General features: G+C 43.4%; 1 protein-coding gene across 5 annotated transcripts in view; it reads left to right on the forward strand.

Annotated features, from left to right (window-relative positions):
- Positions 1-8285: 8285 nt before the first annotated feature.
- qki2 (QKI, KH domain containing, RNA binding 2) overlaps positions 8286-17016 on the forward strand; it is a 32994-nt gene continuing 24263 nt past the window's right edge. For all 5 annotated transcript variants that reach the window (XM_030773728.1, XM_030773729.1, XM_030773730.1 and 2 more), the window contains exon 1: positions 8286-8944. In XM_030773728.1, the coding sequence (XP_030629588.1) occupies positions 8803-8944 (142 nt within the window). In that variant the 5' untranslated portion in view covers positions 8286-8802. The remainder of the gene's footprint in view (positions 8945-17016) is intronic.

A 17016-nucleotide genomic window follows, 5' to 3' on the forward strand; every position in this document is an offset into this window, starting at 1 on the left:
TCTCACATTGTGTGTGTATGTGTGTGTGGGGGGGTGATGTTCTGGAAGACCTTTTCACGCAGCCCAATCAAATAAGCCTGAATTTAGTTTGAATCTGTGTTTCATCTCCTTGTCAATACTGTTCTTCTGAGACAGGATATTCCCAAAGTAGTTTAACTACGTTTGAGTGGACAGAACAGGGCACAGTGGAGGCTGAGCCGTGGGGCTGACGTGTGATTGGCTAGGGACATCAGTCTCTGGGGAGTTAACAGACAAGCCCATTTTCCCATAGGCAGCGGTTTCAGCAGCATCAGCGGCCGTTTCAGGGACAGTTTAGTGGAGATCTTCCCGTGGTTGTGTCACCTTAGCTCAGTCTTGTAAGTACTGTAGTTCCAGTCCATGGGAAGATCTGGTTCTGGCTCAGTTAACTGGCCTCAGGTCAGCGGCAGTGACACTGTGATGACGCCCTGCTTCTGGGTGGAGACGTAATAAACTTTAGAGAGATGTTGAAAAGGATTAGTGTGAAGACTTACAGCCTTGACACGCTCAGATTGCAGACTGTCTCCCTGCACTGGAGGTTTGCCAGTGTGTGAACAGACAGCCGTGGCTCTGGAGAACAGGCCATGAGCACTCTTCCAACACCATCAAACGCCAGGGAAAGGTCTATAGTTCGAGTTTGTTTGTTTGTTTGTTTTTTGTTGTAAGTTGTCTCATGTCAGAAACATTATCTTCTCGTTGCTCTTACCTATCACATAATCCACACTGTGTTTCTGGAAGAAGCTCCTTTGGAGAAGTTTCGGGTCAGCTGACGAAATCGTACATCGGCCAGGGCTTCACTCATAACCAGAAGGACTAAGTGATGGGTCCCATACCTCATTCATAACCAGAAGGACTGAGTGATGGCTCCCAAACCTTACTCATAACCAGAAGGACTAAGTGATGGGTCCCAAACCTCACTTATAACCAGAAGGACTAAGTGATGGTTCCCAAACCTCACTCATAACCAGAAGGACTGAGTTATGGTTCCCAAACCTCTCTTATAACCAGAAGGACTGAGTGGTGGTTCCCAAACCTCACTCATAACCAAAGGACTAAGTGATGGTTCCCAAACCTCACTCATAACCAGAAGGACTAAGTGATGGTTCCCAAACCTCACTCATAACCAAAGGACTAAGTGATGGTTCCCAAACCTCACTCATAACCAAAGGACTAAGTGATGGTTCCCAAACCTCACTCATAACCAGAAGGATTGAATGCGGTGAAGAACTCTCCTCCCGGCCTCAGTCTGGGTCTGAAACTCAGTCCTGAGTTTCAGTAAAAGATGGGGAGAGGTGAAGGGCTGGTAAGAGATGAAGATGATCCTGAGGGAGGCTTACAGGACCGGATCAGAACAGAGCCCTGTGTTTCGCTGTAAGCCCTGCGATGAGGTATTTTGGGGCGACCAGCTGTTCTCAGGCGACTGATAGATGTGAAACGTGAAAACTGTGAAGGAGCGGCAGCTGGAGGATTGCCCGATTTTGTTCTTTGCCGCCCTGGCACTGAGACACTTCCCCAAAAAACTGAGAAGAAAGCGCCCATGCTACTGTGTAATCATTGAGGTGGGCTGAGGCTTTTGGCGATGACTGTTCACCTGTTACAACAGTTAACATACAGGCTGCTCTATAGATGCAGGTGAGGTCATGGGTGTGGCAGCCATTGGCGTTCTACTGTAAGAGTTGGGCTCATTTTGTTGATATAGGGCTGCGGACAGTCTCAGGGGACGTCTGATCATAGAATAATGTTTCTGACGTTCTTAATGCGTTGTCATGTCCCTGATTTTGTGAGTTTGGTTTGTCAGAGACTTTTTGTAGCATGATTCTCTTTCTTTCTCTCTCTCTGTCCCTCTCTCTCTCCCTCTCTCTCTCTCTTTGTCTGTCTCTCTCCATGTCTCTGTCTTTTTCCATACTCCCCCCCCCCTCTCTTTCTCTCTCTCTGTGTTCCTCTCCATATGTTCTCTTTCTAATCTGTGTGATGGCACTGGGAGTCTTGGCCACTGACAGTAAGAGCAGATTTTCAAAAGCAAAGCCCAGAGAAAGAGGAGCCTTCCCCAACCCGTCTGGCCTCAGATGAGGTTTGCAGAGAAGGTGAGAGATGCATTATTTTGAAATCTCTCTTTATGCGGCATCTCAGAGCATCAGTTCTCATGATATACAGGTGAAAAGTCAAAATCTTTTTAGGGTGTAATTTTCAGCTTTTTTTTAACGCATTTTCCAATCTTTTCATTAAAGAGAAAAATGTCAGCCACCTCCCTCAATCAGTGGACTAAAATGCCTCCCCTGAGGAAGACAGAATGCGTTGAGCTGTGTGACCTCCTGCAGGCTAGACCACCAACAGACGACACCCACAACAGCTGAGATGGTCAAAACACACATGCCTCTCTCTCTCTTACACACACACACACACACACACACGCACGCACGCACACACACATGGACAGGCACACACAGACAGGCATGCACACAAACACACAGGCACACACACACACACACACACACACACACACACATACAAACACCAGGTGGTGGTGGAGGTGTTTATTGTAATGGTAGTACAAGTCAGCATGTCTTTATTTGTTCAGGTCAGTAGCTGGTTGTTGTGATGTAATTAAATTCAATTTACTGTATTTGCTGAGACCTAAAACCAGTTCAGCTCATGTCTAAAACTGCTTTGATATGGTTCCTTAAACCAGTGGGACCATTTTAGGACCAGTTTGCACTGTGAAGCCTGTTTGAACAGTTCATGCAAACAGAAAAAGTATCTCAGCAGACAATTCACTGAGTATTTCTATCTTTTCTGACCAGAAAATATTACCACATAACAGTAAAGGTAACTGCCACATAACCCTGCATGTAACTACATGTTGCTACCTATATGATCTGTTGTATTTGTGCCGTGTTGTGTTGGTATTGTGTTTATTTGTGCTGTGTTGTGCTGGTATTGTATTTATTTGTGCTGTGTTGTGCTGGTATTGTATTTATTTGTGCTGTGTTGTGCTGGTATTGTATTTATTTGTGTTGTGCTGTGTTGATATTCTATTTATTTGTGCTGTGCTGTGTTGATATTCTATTTATTTGTGCTGTGCTGTGTTGATATTCTATTTATTTGTGTTGTGCTGTGTTGATATTCTATTTATTTGTGCTGTGCTGTGTTGATATTCTATTTATTTGTGCTGTGTTGTGTTGATATTCTATTTATTTGTGTTGTGTTGTGTTAGTATTGTGTTTATTTGTGTTGTGTTGGTATTGTGTTTATTTGTGCAGTGTTGTGTTGGTATTGTGTTTATTTGTGCAGTGTTGTGTTGGTATTGTGTTTATTTGTGTTGTGTTGGTATTGTATTTATTTGTGCTGTGTTGTGTTGGTATTGTGTTTATTTGTGCAGTGTTGTGTTGGTATTGTGTTTATTTGTGAAGTCTACAGTGACCTATGTGCACTTTGGAAATGCTGCGACAGCATGGTTGTGTTATTTTAAAGTGTTTTGTAATGTATTTGTGCTGCTGAAAAACACTGGTTTCTATATTTGGGCCTGCTATATTTGCCGTGTGTTGTGCTGTGCTGTGTTGTTAGCGTATAATTGTGCTTACTATATTTGCCGTGTGTCATGTGTTATACACAAACTCATCCAACATGTCCACAGCACTCATTCTAACGGAAGGCAACCAGCTTGGTACCTAAATACATGCTTTGATCTTTTGACCTTTGACCTGGGCCATGACCTACCCCCATGTGACATGTCAGGAGATGTATGACAGGATGTTGGCGCAACAGAACAGCAGGCAGATATTTTATCCCATACACACCTATATGTATTTGTGTGTGTGTCTGTGCGTATCAATATGTGTACACATGTGTACGTATATGAATTTATACGCAGACACAAACACACACACACACGAGTATGTACGTGCGTGTATGTGTGTGTGCATGTGTGTGTGTCTGTACACATGTGTATGTGTGTGTGCATGTGTGTGTGTCTGTACACATGTGTATGTGTGTGTTTGTGTGTGTATGTCTGTGTATGTGTGTGTGTACGTGTGTGTGTCTGTACACATGTGTATGTGTCTGTTTGTTGAGATGATGAGTGTTTGTCCTCTATAGAAAGGCTCAGCCAGTAATCTCTACCTATATTTTGTTACATAATGTATATCAAAATATGGGTGAAGGTGTTTACCTAATCTCAAACCACTCTCTCTGTCTACTTCTCTCTCTCTCTCTCTTTCTCTCTCTCTGGTCTCAGTGTGATGTTAATTAGTCCTGTGTTTATTTAGTGTGTGTGTGTTGGTGGGGGCCACAGTGGAATTGTCTGACTCCCGTGTTAAACCGCCTGCATTCCAATCCCCTGATGCCCACACACTCACAGCAGCTCTGTGCTTTCATCTCCACAGCAAATTATCACCCAGCTCACACTCCACACAAAGACAGAGAGACAGGGAGAGAGGGAGACAGAGTGTGTGTGTGTGTGTGTGTGTGTGAGAGAGAGAGAGCGAGAGAGAGACAGGGAGAGAGGGAGACAGAGAGAGAGACAGAGAGAGAGGGAGACAGAGTGTGTGTGTGAGAGAGGCGGGGGGGGATATTTTATGTTGGAGAGAGCCGTGGAGGGTGGGGGTGTATATGGTTGACATGGACAGGCCTAGTCACTGGATGAAGCACAAAAGTTTTTCACTCCAGATGAACATGATTTCTTACTTAGTGAGTTTGTTGGGCTGCGGTATAAAATGAACATGATTTATTAGTGAGTGAGTTTTCTCAGTAAGTAAACATGTTTGTTAGGCTGTAGTGTGGTCTAGTGATGTGTCTCTCTTTGTTATGACCAAGCTCCGGACTGCTCCGGTCCACTGTGCTCCTGGAGGTTATAGGTTCTGACCACACACCTTACACCTATGATATAAGGATGAGGGAAAGACAAGATAAATAAATGAATGAGAAAGACTCTCCCTCTCTCTCTCTCTCTCTCTCTCTCCCTGTCTGTCTCTGTCTCTCTCTCTCTCTCTCTTCCTCTCTCTCTCTCTCTCTCTCTCTCTCTCCCTCTCTCTCTCTCTCTCTCTCTCTCTCTCTCCCCTCTCTCTCTCCCTCTCTCCCTCTCTCCCTCTCTCTCTTCCTCTCTCTCTCTCTCTCTTTCTCTCTCTGTCTCTGTCTCTCTCTCAGCACAGTTCACTGATTATGTATAGAATAATTACATTACTGCTGAAGAGACTGAAGTACTGCTGAAAGTAAGAGGAAAAGAGCAGAATGCTTTATAAAAATGACAGAACTGTTAGGTGATGACATGAGTTGACATTGCTATGGTGAAGATGTACTCAGTTAAACAAAACAAAAACAACAAAGAACAATAGCCCAGAAAGTACACGACAACAACAACAACAACAACAACAACAGTAGCCATATTGTGGTGGGAACAGCCTTGAAACAGCAATAGATTTGAAGAACAGTAAGAATAAAAGATCGAACATTAAAACAAAGAATCCCAATAAACATTTCATTTGTATTTTAAATCACATTTAATTCTTTCAGTCTCTTGGGATGTCTGTCAGTCTGTCTGCTGTCATAGTGGATGATTCTTAATAAACACAGTAAACACAGGTTTAATAAACACAGTAAACACAAGGTTTTTTTTCATAAACTCTGAGACTCTGAGAGTCTGTCTATGGCCAGTCTGTGCACACTGAATCTATACACTCTTTTTACACACTCTTTTCTCTGTGTGTGTGTTAGTGGGTGAGTATGTGTGTGAGAGAGAGAGAGAGGGAGAGGGAGAGAAAGAGGGCAATAGAGGGAAAGAAAGAGAGAGATAAAGAGAGAGAGAGAGAGAGAGAGAGACTTTAACAATACCTTAGTTGGTACACTGGCACCAACAGTTTCATTTCATCACTCACTTACACACACAGGCAGTCTGTTGGTTGGGGTGCAGTAAAGATAAATCACCATAAATCATCAAACCCATCACGTGCAAAAGATAAATAAATAAAATTAAATAAATAAAATTAACAGATAAAATCCTCGCGGGGAGGGACGACTGTTGGTCACTACCTCTCTGTAGCTCAGATTCGCTGTCTAGCTCAAACGCCACCCTGACTTTCTCAGGTAGTGCTGAGACAACTTCCTTGTCAGTCTAGCTCTCCTAAAACACTCTGGTATGGCTGGAGATGTCAGTGCTCGAGCCTGAATAAGGGGGTTATAATACAGCGGCCCTTCGCTAATGTTCAGGTACTGAGATGCATTTCTATTCACCTTAAAAACCCAAAACGACGCTCTTACAGCAGACAGATAATAAAAGCCTCTGACTTGCCCCAGGTTACTTTTGCTGAAGAAGCCTCTTCATAGACAACCAAATTCCTGCTCAGTAGGAGGAAAATGGTAACATCATCAGCATCTGCTGAAAGTGCCCCGCACCGACAGACCCTGTAACTCCGCCCTCATCCTGCGGTCCCTGCACCGACAGACCCTGTAACTCCGCCCTCAACCTGTGGTCCCTGCACCGACAGACCCTGTAACTCCGCCCTCATCCTGTGGTCCCTGCACCGACAGACCCTGTAACTCCGCCCTCATCCTGTGGTCCCTGCACCGACAGACCCTGTAACTCCGCCCTCATCCTGTGGTCCCTGCACCGACAGACCCTGTAACTCCGCCCTCATCCTGCGGTCCCTGCACCGACAGACCCTGTAACTCCGCCCTCAACCTGTGGTCCCTGCACTGACAGACCCTGTAACTCCGCCCTCAACCTGCACACAGGGGCTCTATGGCCAGACTGTATAACTGCCCTGAAACAGGACAACCCTGTCTAAGGCACCTGTGGACCATCCCTGGATAGCTAAGCCCACCACCAACCTTAGGCATCACTGAGACCCCTGCCACAAAACTGTCCCGAAGACCAAAAGCCCTCAATGTTTTAAAAAGATAAGTGTGGTCAACTCTGTGGTCAACACTTTCTCCTGCTCTATTGACAGCAGTCCCAAGTCACGTGCGTTTCTCTCAGACAGCTCAGTCATGGAGAGGAAATATATGGTTCTTAATTGTGCAATCAGGCACACAATAAGATTGATTTACATGAATAAGTATGTCCATAGTCCATATAATCCTTCAACCACTTAGACAGACATTTTGAAAGTATCTTATGATCAGTACACAATAAGGAGTGAGAGAGAGAGAAAGAGAGAGAAAGAGACAGAGGGAGAGAAAGAGAGAGAGATAGAGAGAGAGAGAGAGAGAGAGAGAGAGAGAGAGAAAGAAAGAAAGAAAGAAAGAAAGAAAGAAAGAAAGAAAGAAAGAGAGAGAAAGAAAGAAAGAGAGAGAGGGTCTCTGTGTACACATCTACATGAGAATGTTTCTCAGAGAAAAGGATTTGGAGGAAGGCAGGAGGACGAAAAGGAATATAACATTTCTCTCTCTCTCTCTCCCTTTCTTTCTTTCTCTCTCTCTTTCTTTCTCCCTCTCTCTCCCTCTCTCTCTCTCTCTCTCTCTGTCTCTCTCTTTCTTTCTTTCTGTCTGTCTCTCTTTCTCTCTCTCTCTCTCTTTCTTTCTCTCTCTCTCCCTCTCCCTATGTCTGTGACTTCACTGCAAAAAAATAAAAAATAAACAAAAGTTAGTTTTATCCATTCATATACACACAGAAATATTGACATTTAGAGACATGTTTGTTACATCTAATGTTAAAGTGCATTTTTAAAAAACTTTTTTTCTCCAAATAATGATAATAACACCATTAATTCTACTACTGCTACTTCTACAATTCCAAAAAGCAACAATAGGGAAACTAGAATTTAGAAATATACCTAGACTTACTGATTTTTTTAAACGGTCATTTCTTTCATTTTCAGAGCAAGTGTTAAACCCAGTGTGTTCTGCTGGACTCTGTGTGTGTGTGTGTGTGTGTGTGTGTGTGTGTGTGTGTGTGAAAACTGACCACTAGGTAATGACCTCTGACCTTTGATCAGTAATGTTTTAACAGTGAGATGTACAGCGGCTGCGAGTGGAAATCTGTTTGCACAATAAGTTGCTAAGAATGTGTTTATTCTGTGTGTTTAAAAGTGAACACAAAGTTTGATGCAGTTCGATTGATTTATGTTTGTTTGTTTATTGCTGTTTTTAAAAAGAAAACATCTGAATGGGTCCATTTGGTTTCCGTCGTTACATACCACACATTTCGTTTGAGGGAGAGAGAGAGAGAGAGAGAGAGCAAATTTCCCCTCCCACAGCCTGGGACTATGGCAATGTTGTGCAGTCTTGTCTGGTTTGGTCATGTGACATAGTTAGTAGCGAACTGTCGCGGAATACCTAAACACCGAAACACCCAGAGCTTACCGAACGAGTTTCTGCACAGACCAATATACGAGAGGAACCGTTCCCGTTACGGGCTCTCAGACGATAATTAAATCAACGCGACGAAGTGGTGAGGGCACACACAGAGAAAGTGATTGTGATTTGGGCAGTAAAAGTTGTTCGAGCAGGAAAAATTCCCTGAAGGAAGACAAAATCTCAGCTGGTATGCGGGAGTTTGCAGAGTTTTGTGGAGCTCTAACGTCGCCCTCGATGGAAAACGAATGAAAATAACCGCTCAAGGTTTCTCTTCTTCCAGTTCTGTGAATGAACAGATGACAGTGGATGTGGCTTTGTAGTATCGTGTTGAAGAAAAAAAAAACACTTCATTGCAGCATCGTTGGCAGAGGCTCACTGTCCGATTTAAGAGAAGTAAAGACGGAGAAAAATTGCGAAACGTACTGAAAGTTTTTTTTAAAAGAGCAGCAATATTTTTTCTCTCTAGTTTGAGTGACGAAGTTGCTCATTTTGAACATGGTCGGGGAAATGGAGACCAAAGAGAAGCCGAAACCGACTCCTGACTATCTCATGCAGCTAATGAACGACAAAAAACTAATGAGCAGCCTTCCCAACTTCTGCGGGATTTTCAACCACCTCGAACGGCTTTTAGACGAAGGTAATTCGCATTCATATTCAAAATGCACAATCAGAATGTTTACTGCGCATTACTGGTGTTTCATCTAGATTGGATTTAGGATTTGGGTTTGAGCACGCAGAGTTGGGGAACACGACATCGTTAAAAAATGTTTTGAGAAATCCTCGAACTTCGGTTTTGAACGGAAGGATACCTCCAAAGTTGGCTATGCGGCCAAAATTATCCCAAAAAGTGTTGAGTAACCAACATTTTCAGCAATGTACTCTACTTAGTAACATCATTCTGATAGAAGTGCATGCTCCATGAGGCGTAGCTAAAGTCGATGCGGTTTGAGGTGGAGCAGTCCCAGTGCAGCACGCTTTCCGTTATTAAACGATGACAGAACGGCCAAACAACGTAGACTGTTATTTCATAACGAAAGAAATTGCTTTTGATTATGGAAGTCACTAAAATTAACACGTGCCTGCATTTAAAAAGATTTTAGAGGATATTGCTAAAGATCATACGCTGTGCTTTGAGAACCAAACTTTTTGAGGAGTCAAATTCAATACAGCGCTGAAATAGATACTTGATAGAAATTTTTCCAGTTTTGTTTTTGCTCCCAAATGTAGCTGTTTGTAAACGTGCGATTTTGCAAACTGTCAATCTGAAAATAATAGGGGCGTTTAATCGATTGGCCTAGTTTTGTATATCGATCAGTTTTACCGATAATTTTCTTTAGAAAATGAGAAAAACAATATGGGAGAAAAAAACGTTTCTGGAAAAGGAAAACACGTTCTCCAGAGTTTGTCTGCACTGAGCCGAGTAGGGATGTTAAGTTATGCGGCCCATCCTCGGTCAGCCATAAGGGGAGGGCATACACAGGCCGTGTGGAATGTGTGTGTGAGTGTGTGTGTTAGAGAGAGAGAGACTGAGTGTGTGTTTGTGAGCGGGCACGCGCTTGAGCGAGAAAGTTCTGCGTTTTGGACCAAAGTTTTCACAAGGCGGCGCGCTTCAGTTCGTTGCATGAGCGTGTGAGCCGGCCGGGCCTCACTGATTTTTCAAGAATTACAACCATATTGTCCGACTGCGGATGAGAAGGCGACCCGAACCTGTTTACATACGTGTTCAAGCTGCTAAAATATGTAGAGGCGGATTAGATGGTGCACACTGAAACAACACAAAAAGCATAGGAACGCATGGGCGAGGATAGACACGAATACGATAATCTTCAAATAATAAAGAAACATAAGTTTATTTTGAAACTTTAATGTGACCCGAAAAGATTACCTTAATGTAGTGACGTGTATCATAGTATTTGAAGACCTTGTTTCATGAAACCTTAGTGTGTGTGTGTGTCTGTGTGTGTGTGTGTCTGTGTGTGTGTCTGTGTGTGTGTCTGTGTGTGTGTCTGTGTGTGTGTGTGTCTGTGTGTGTGTCTGTGTGTGTGTGTGTCTGTGTGTGTGTGTGTCTGTGTGTGTGTGTGTCTGTGTGTGTGTGTATGTATGTGTGTGTGCGTCTCTGTGTGTGTGTCTGTGTGTGTGTGCGTCTCTGTGTGTGTGTGTGTGTGTGTCTGTGTGTGTGTGTGTGTGTCTGTGTGTGTGTGTGTGTGTGTCTGTGTGTGTCTGTGTGTCTGTGTGTGTGTGTGTCTGTGTGTCTGTGTGTGTGTCTGTGTGTGTGTGTGTCTGTGTGTGTGTGCGTCTCTGTGTGTGTGTGTGTGTGTGTCTGTGTGTGTGTGTGTGTGTGTGTGTGTCTCTGACTCTGCCGCTTGTGTAAAACCGTGTTGAGCGGCTCCTGGCCTTGAGTCCGTTCAGGTTGCGGCTGTTAATCGATTATCTTGTAAAGTGAGGGCTGTATGTGTGATTTACGTCTGAGGTCTCGAGTGTAAGGAAGAACTGTGGGTCGGGCATGAGCTGGTCAAAGATTCCCGTCTATATTTACCCGCCATGGCACAGAGATTGTGAAGTGTCAAGATAAAAATGTGAGCGTGTTTCAGAAATAGCTTGACCAAGCTCTGAGTGTTTCGGTTCCTCTTTTTATAGCTGCTTTTGTCCGGTTTTCTTTTCCAAGCACGCCGAACACGACGGTTGAGCGAAAAGCAGTGATACCTTGTGTAGTTAAGGTGAACTCAAATGATTTGTGAGGAAAAACCGTGGTGTTAATCCTTCTAGATGTCGTATTTTTTACACTGATCTTAGAGCAGCTCGCCCATGCAATTCATCACCGTACCCCTTGTAGAAGAAATAACAAAGCTGTTAACAGTTCAGTTTTATAAGGTCGTCCATGCTAGGTTTGATGCCGTATCTCATCTCTCCATCTGACAGAGAACCTCCTCCATTTCACCTTCATTCCCTCTGCAATGCACCCCAAAACTTCGGAATGACAGATTACCCTGAAACCATTAAATAAACAAAAACACCACATTTTAATACAACTTCAAATGCTAATGTAACTGACTTGTATGAGTTTTTTTTTTTTTTAAGTTATCTCAAAAGTTTTCAGTTATTTACAGTGCTGGACTCTGTGGTGGTCTAAAGAACTGTTTTGCTGAGTAGATGCCGCTAACCTGAAGCTCGTTTGGAGTTTGGGTACTCACCTGGGTCTCACTGACTGTATTTGGGTTTTGGATACTGGTTGTGGACCTTTATGGCTGGTTTTTGGGTGAGGGGTAGAAAGTGGAAGAGAATGGTCAAATGCTGAACTTATGACAGAAAACAGATTTATCCAGACTGAAACAGTTTAAGCTCAGACAGAAAGTGCTAATTGTGTGTTTGGAGGTTTTTAAAATAGCGATGCAGTGATTGCAGTGCCAAACCCGCTTTGATGTTGAGCCCAGAAGTTTCTGCTGAGGAGCTGTAAAAGCTGGGCTCTAGCACTGGTTACAACTTATTGATCAGTAATGCCCCATCTTTGTGGTCCGGTCTTTTATTAACTGCTTTGAAGACCTGCCAGGTTCGGTCTCTCTCTCTCTCTCTCTCTCACACACACTCTCTCTCACACACACACACAGATTGACTGATGTGACACCATGGCCGGTCAGTGTCATTGTGTGAGAGTTTGTCCAGCCCCTGAACGGCTGTGTCAGCATGTTAGCAGTGTGAGCTAGCTCTCACTCTCCTGTCTGTACTGCTGCTAAGTGTGTGTATTTGTGTAAGAGTGAGTTATGTGTGTGAGAGAGCCATCCTTCCTCTCCATCTATACTACTGTTAGCTGTGTGTGTGTGTGTGTGTGTGTGTGTGTGTGATTGAGTGAGTGAGTGTGAGAAAGAGAGAGAGAGAGAGAGCGAGCTTTCCTTTCTATACTGCCGTCGGCTGTGTAGATGTGCTAGTTTGTTAGCTCCATTGATTTTGGGAGAACAGTGTAGAATTGGCTATACAGTGCTAAATGCAGCCATTAGCTCGGCACAGAGAATCCACACTTTCCACATCTCTAAATCTCTGCCCCATCCTCTCTCAAATGTGAAAATACAACATTTTACGAAGTGGATAATTTAACCAAGCCTAATGTTATCGGTGCAGAGCAGTGTGTCCGCACACATATACGTGTTTGTGTGTGTATATATGTGTGTATGTATGTGTATTTTTTGAAGCCCGTGAGTGGCTAATTGAATTATTTGAGTAATTAAGCCACCGGGGACTTGAATATCTGGGACACGATCCAAAACCTGAGCGCTGAAAGTCTCTCCAGCTCATCGCTCTGTGAGCACACGCTAACAGACGCAAACACAAGATTCACTGAGCTTTACTGCGGCTCGGGAGAAACTGATCCAGCTTAGATGCTCGGATGGAAAACGCCAGCTCTCTAATACACCCCTCAGATCTGTTCTGAAAAGAAATTAATCAAATGAAATGATGAATTAAAGGACATGATCTGTGTGTGCTTTGTAATGTGAGATCTCAGAGTCCCAGGGGTGGCTTGACTGACAGTCTGTAACCCTGTGGTTTTAGATATATTAACACAGACTCTTACAGATGGTTCAGCTGAGAGTCAGTACCCTTTACCAGTGCTGGGGGTTCAGTGCTCTTTACCAGTGCTGAGGGTTCAGTGCCCTGTATCAGTCCTGGGGGTTCAGTGCCCTGTATCAGTGCTGGGGGTTCAGTGCCCTGTATCAGTGCTCGGGGTTCAGTACCCTGTATCAGTGCTGGGGGTTCAGTGCCCTGTATCAGTGCTGGGGGTTTAGTGCCCTGTATCACTGTGGGGGTTCAGTGCCCTGTATCAGTGCTGGGGGTTCAGTGCCCTGTATCAGTGCTGGGGGTTCAGTGCCCTGTATCAGTGCTGGGGGTTCAGTGCCCTGTATCAGTGCTGGGGGTTTAGTACCCTGTATCACTGTTGGGGTTCAGTACCCTGTATCAGTGCTGGGGATCAGTACCCTGTATCAGTGCTGGGGGTTCAGTGCCCTGTATCAGTGCTGGGGGTTCAGTGCCCTGTATCAGTGCTGGGGTTCAGTGCCCTGTATCAGTGCTGGGGGTTCAGTGCCCTGTATCAGTGCTGGGGGTTCAGTGTCCTGCTCTTCAGTTCAGTTCATCTTTATTGTCCTCATAGGGAAATGCATGTGCAGTGTGTAAAATCATGCGTCATGTACAGAAGTGTAAAAACACTGAGTAACAGATAAGGGGGGGCGTGGGTGACAGCGATTTCCGTGATTTTGTGGAGATGATGTGGAGATGGTGTGGAGATGGTGTGGAGATGGTGTGGAGATGATGTGGAGATGGTGTGGAGATGGTGTGGAGATGGTGTGGAGATGGTGTGGAGATGGTGTGGAGATGATGTGGAGATGGTGTGGAGATGATGTGGAGATGGTGTGGAGATGATGTGGAGATGGTGTGGAGATGGTATGGAGATGATGTGGAGATTTATGGCTTTGGGAATGTTTGATTGTTTAATCGTGGTAGATTTGGGGAGCAGTAAAATATATTGATGTATATGTTTAAGATGCTGTGTGTTTTTTGGTGTATGTCCGTGAGGGTGATGTTATTTATCAATGATAAGGTGGTGTGTGTGTGTGTGTGTGTGTGTGTGTGAGGTATTGGGTTTTGCATGCGTATAAATGGAGTGTTTTGTCTTTTTTGAGATTACATGTTTGTTTTCGAGCGCTGTCATTTAAGTCTAGTTCCCACACAATCCTCCATAAACTTGCAATGATCACATGACGTGGAACTCACGCCAATGCTTACACACACACAAGCGCGCGCGCACACACACACACACACACACACACACACACGAATTCTCTCTCGCACACGAATGTACACACACACACACACACATACACTGACACACAGAGACTATATGCTATGAGTAGATGTGTGATGGGGAAATTGTTTGATGAGTGCAGTGGTGAGGTCAGTTGATAATCTTTTAACACTGAATACAATTCACCTCATAGGGCTGTGTTTTTACTGTCAGGATTGACAGGGTCAAACACACACACACACACACACACACAGCCGCAGATGAGATTACGGGGCCTGGGTTATGGAGCTAATGGCTTAACACGACCCAAATCAAACAGCACCAGTGTCACATGCTCTCTGACTAAAAGGTCAGGAAACTTTTCTGAGAGAACACTCACTCTCACACAAACACACACGCATGTATTCTTAATGTTTGTAGACTGTAGTATAATTGTGTGAGTGATTTTGTGTGTTCAGTGTAGTATGTGTGTATATTGTGGTGTAAATATACAGGTATTGCTAGCCTATTCTGTGTGTGACTTGGTGTCTGAGTGGTCTAATTCTCTGGTCAGAGATCACGGTTAATTATTAGATATGGAAGCTTGGTCTCTTTGAGCTTATCAAAGCTTTGGCTTTCAGAAGCTTCTGCCTGCCTGTCTTCCTTTCTGCCTGTCTTCCTTTCTGCCTGTCTTCCTCTCTGCCTGTCTGTTCTGCCCATCCATTCATTTCTTTGTATGTTTGTCGGTCTTTTCTGTGCATCCATGTAACAGCTGTGTATTTAGGTCTGTGCATGTGTGTGTGTGTGTGTGTTTGCGTGCGTGTGTGTGTGGTGTATCTGTTGGTCTTTATGTCAGTGCTGCTTGTTGTTGCATGACTGTGGTGTGTGTGTGTCACTGCATGACTGTGCTGTGCTGTTTGTGTGTTGATGCGTGTGTCTGTACTGTGTGTTGACACAGGGTTTATGTCCACATTCTGAAAAGTTCTTTGTGCAGCTTGAAAGCCCTGTTTTAGTGTTCGGAGTGTGTTCAGTGAAGATGTATTAACCTTCTGTGATAGGTTTTGAGCTTTGTTGTCACATACACAGCCTTGACACAGTCGGGTATGAAATGCATATGTGAATATTGAGTTTAGAGGATCAGTGTGTGGTTGGTCAGTTTCTGCTCAAATGCTTGGACCATAATTTACACACTTGTAAAATCTCTCTCTCTCTCTCTCTCTCTCTCTCTCTCTCTCTTCCCCCTCCTTTGTGGCTCTGTGTGATGTAATTGTCCACACTAGAGGCTGGTGCAGGGTTGAGTGACCTCTTTGTCTTTCCTGGGGAAGAACACAACAGTCTTCAGTCCCAAAAGTCTCCACCTCCTTGGGACTGATATTCCACTCCTCTCCTCTCCTTTCCTCTCTCCTCTCCTCTGCTCTCCTCTCCTCTCCTTTCCTCTCTCCTCTCCTCTGCTCTCCTCTCCTCTCTAGCAGCACAGAGGCGCAGTGCTTTCTGGCTCCTGAATTAAAAATATCCCAATCTAAATGAAGCTTGTCAGAAGCAGGGTTATGTAAAGACATACTAATAACATAGTTAAACAATACTAATAATGTCAGAGTAAATTAGTAGTTAATATCAAATGTCAAATTCCAGCTTATGTAGATATGCGAAACATACACATGTTGAAAACTCATCCTCCCCATCACTCTACTCTACATTACATTACACTGTATATATTACACTCTACTCTACTCTACATTACATTACACTGTATATATTACACTCTACTCTACATTACATTACACTGTATATATTACACTCTACTCTACATTACATTACACTGTATATATTACACTCTACTCTACATTACATTACACTGTATATATTACACTCTACTCTACATTACATTACACTGTATATATTACACTCTACTCTACATTACATTACACTGTATATATTACACTCTGCACTTCTCTACATTACATTACACTGTATATATTACACTCTGCTCTTCTCTACATTACATTACACTCTACATTACATTACACTGTATATATTACACTCTACTCTACATTACACTGTATATATTACACTCTACTCTACATTATATTACACCCTACTCTACATTACACTCTATTTACATTACACTCTACACTCTACACTACACTCTACTCTACACTACACTCTACTCTACACTACACTCTACTCTACATTACATTACACTCTACTCTACATTACATTACACTCTACATTACACTCTACTCTACTCTACATTGCACTGTACTCTACATTACACTGTACTCTACATTACACTCTACACTCTACATTACACTCTACTCTACTCTACTCTACACTACACTACACTACAGTCTACTCTACATTACACTGTACTCTACATTACACTCTACTCTACATTGCACTCTACATTACATTACACTCTACTCTACATTACACTCTACTCTACACTACACTCTACTCTACATTACACTCTACACTACACTCTACTCTACTCTACATTACACTCTACTCTACATTACACTCTACTCTACTCTACATTACACTCTACACTACACTCTACTCTACACTCTACATTACACTCTACTCTACTCTACACTCTACTCTACTCTACATTACACTGTACTCTACATTGCACTCTACATTACACTCTACTCTACATTACACTCTACTCTACTCTACACTCTACTCTACTCTACATTACACTCTACACTCTACATTACACTCTACATTACACTGTACTCTACATTACACTCTACTCTACATTGCACTCTACATTACATTGCATTCTACTCTACACTCTACATTACACTCTACTCTACTCTACATTGCACTCTACTCTACACTACACTTTACACTCTACATTACACTGTACTCTACATTGCACTCTACATTACATTACACTCTACATTACACTCTACTCTACATTACACTCTACTCTACACTCT

This window comes from Chanos chanos, chromosome 5 (genome assembly GCF_902362185.1).
Source record: "Chanos chanos chromosome 5, fChaCha1.1, whole genome shotgun sequence".
In the NCBI taxonomy this organism is placed as follows: domain Eukaryota; kingdom Metazoa; phylum Chordata; class Actinopteri; order Gonorynchiformes; family Chanidae; genus Chanos; species Chanos chanos.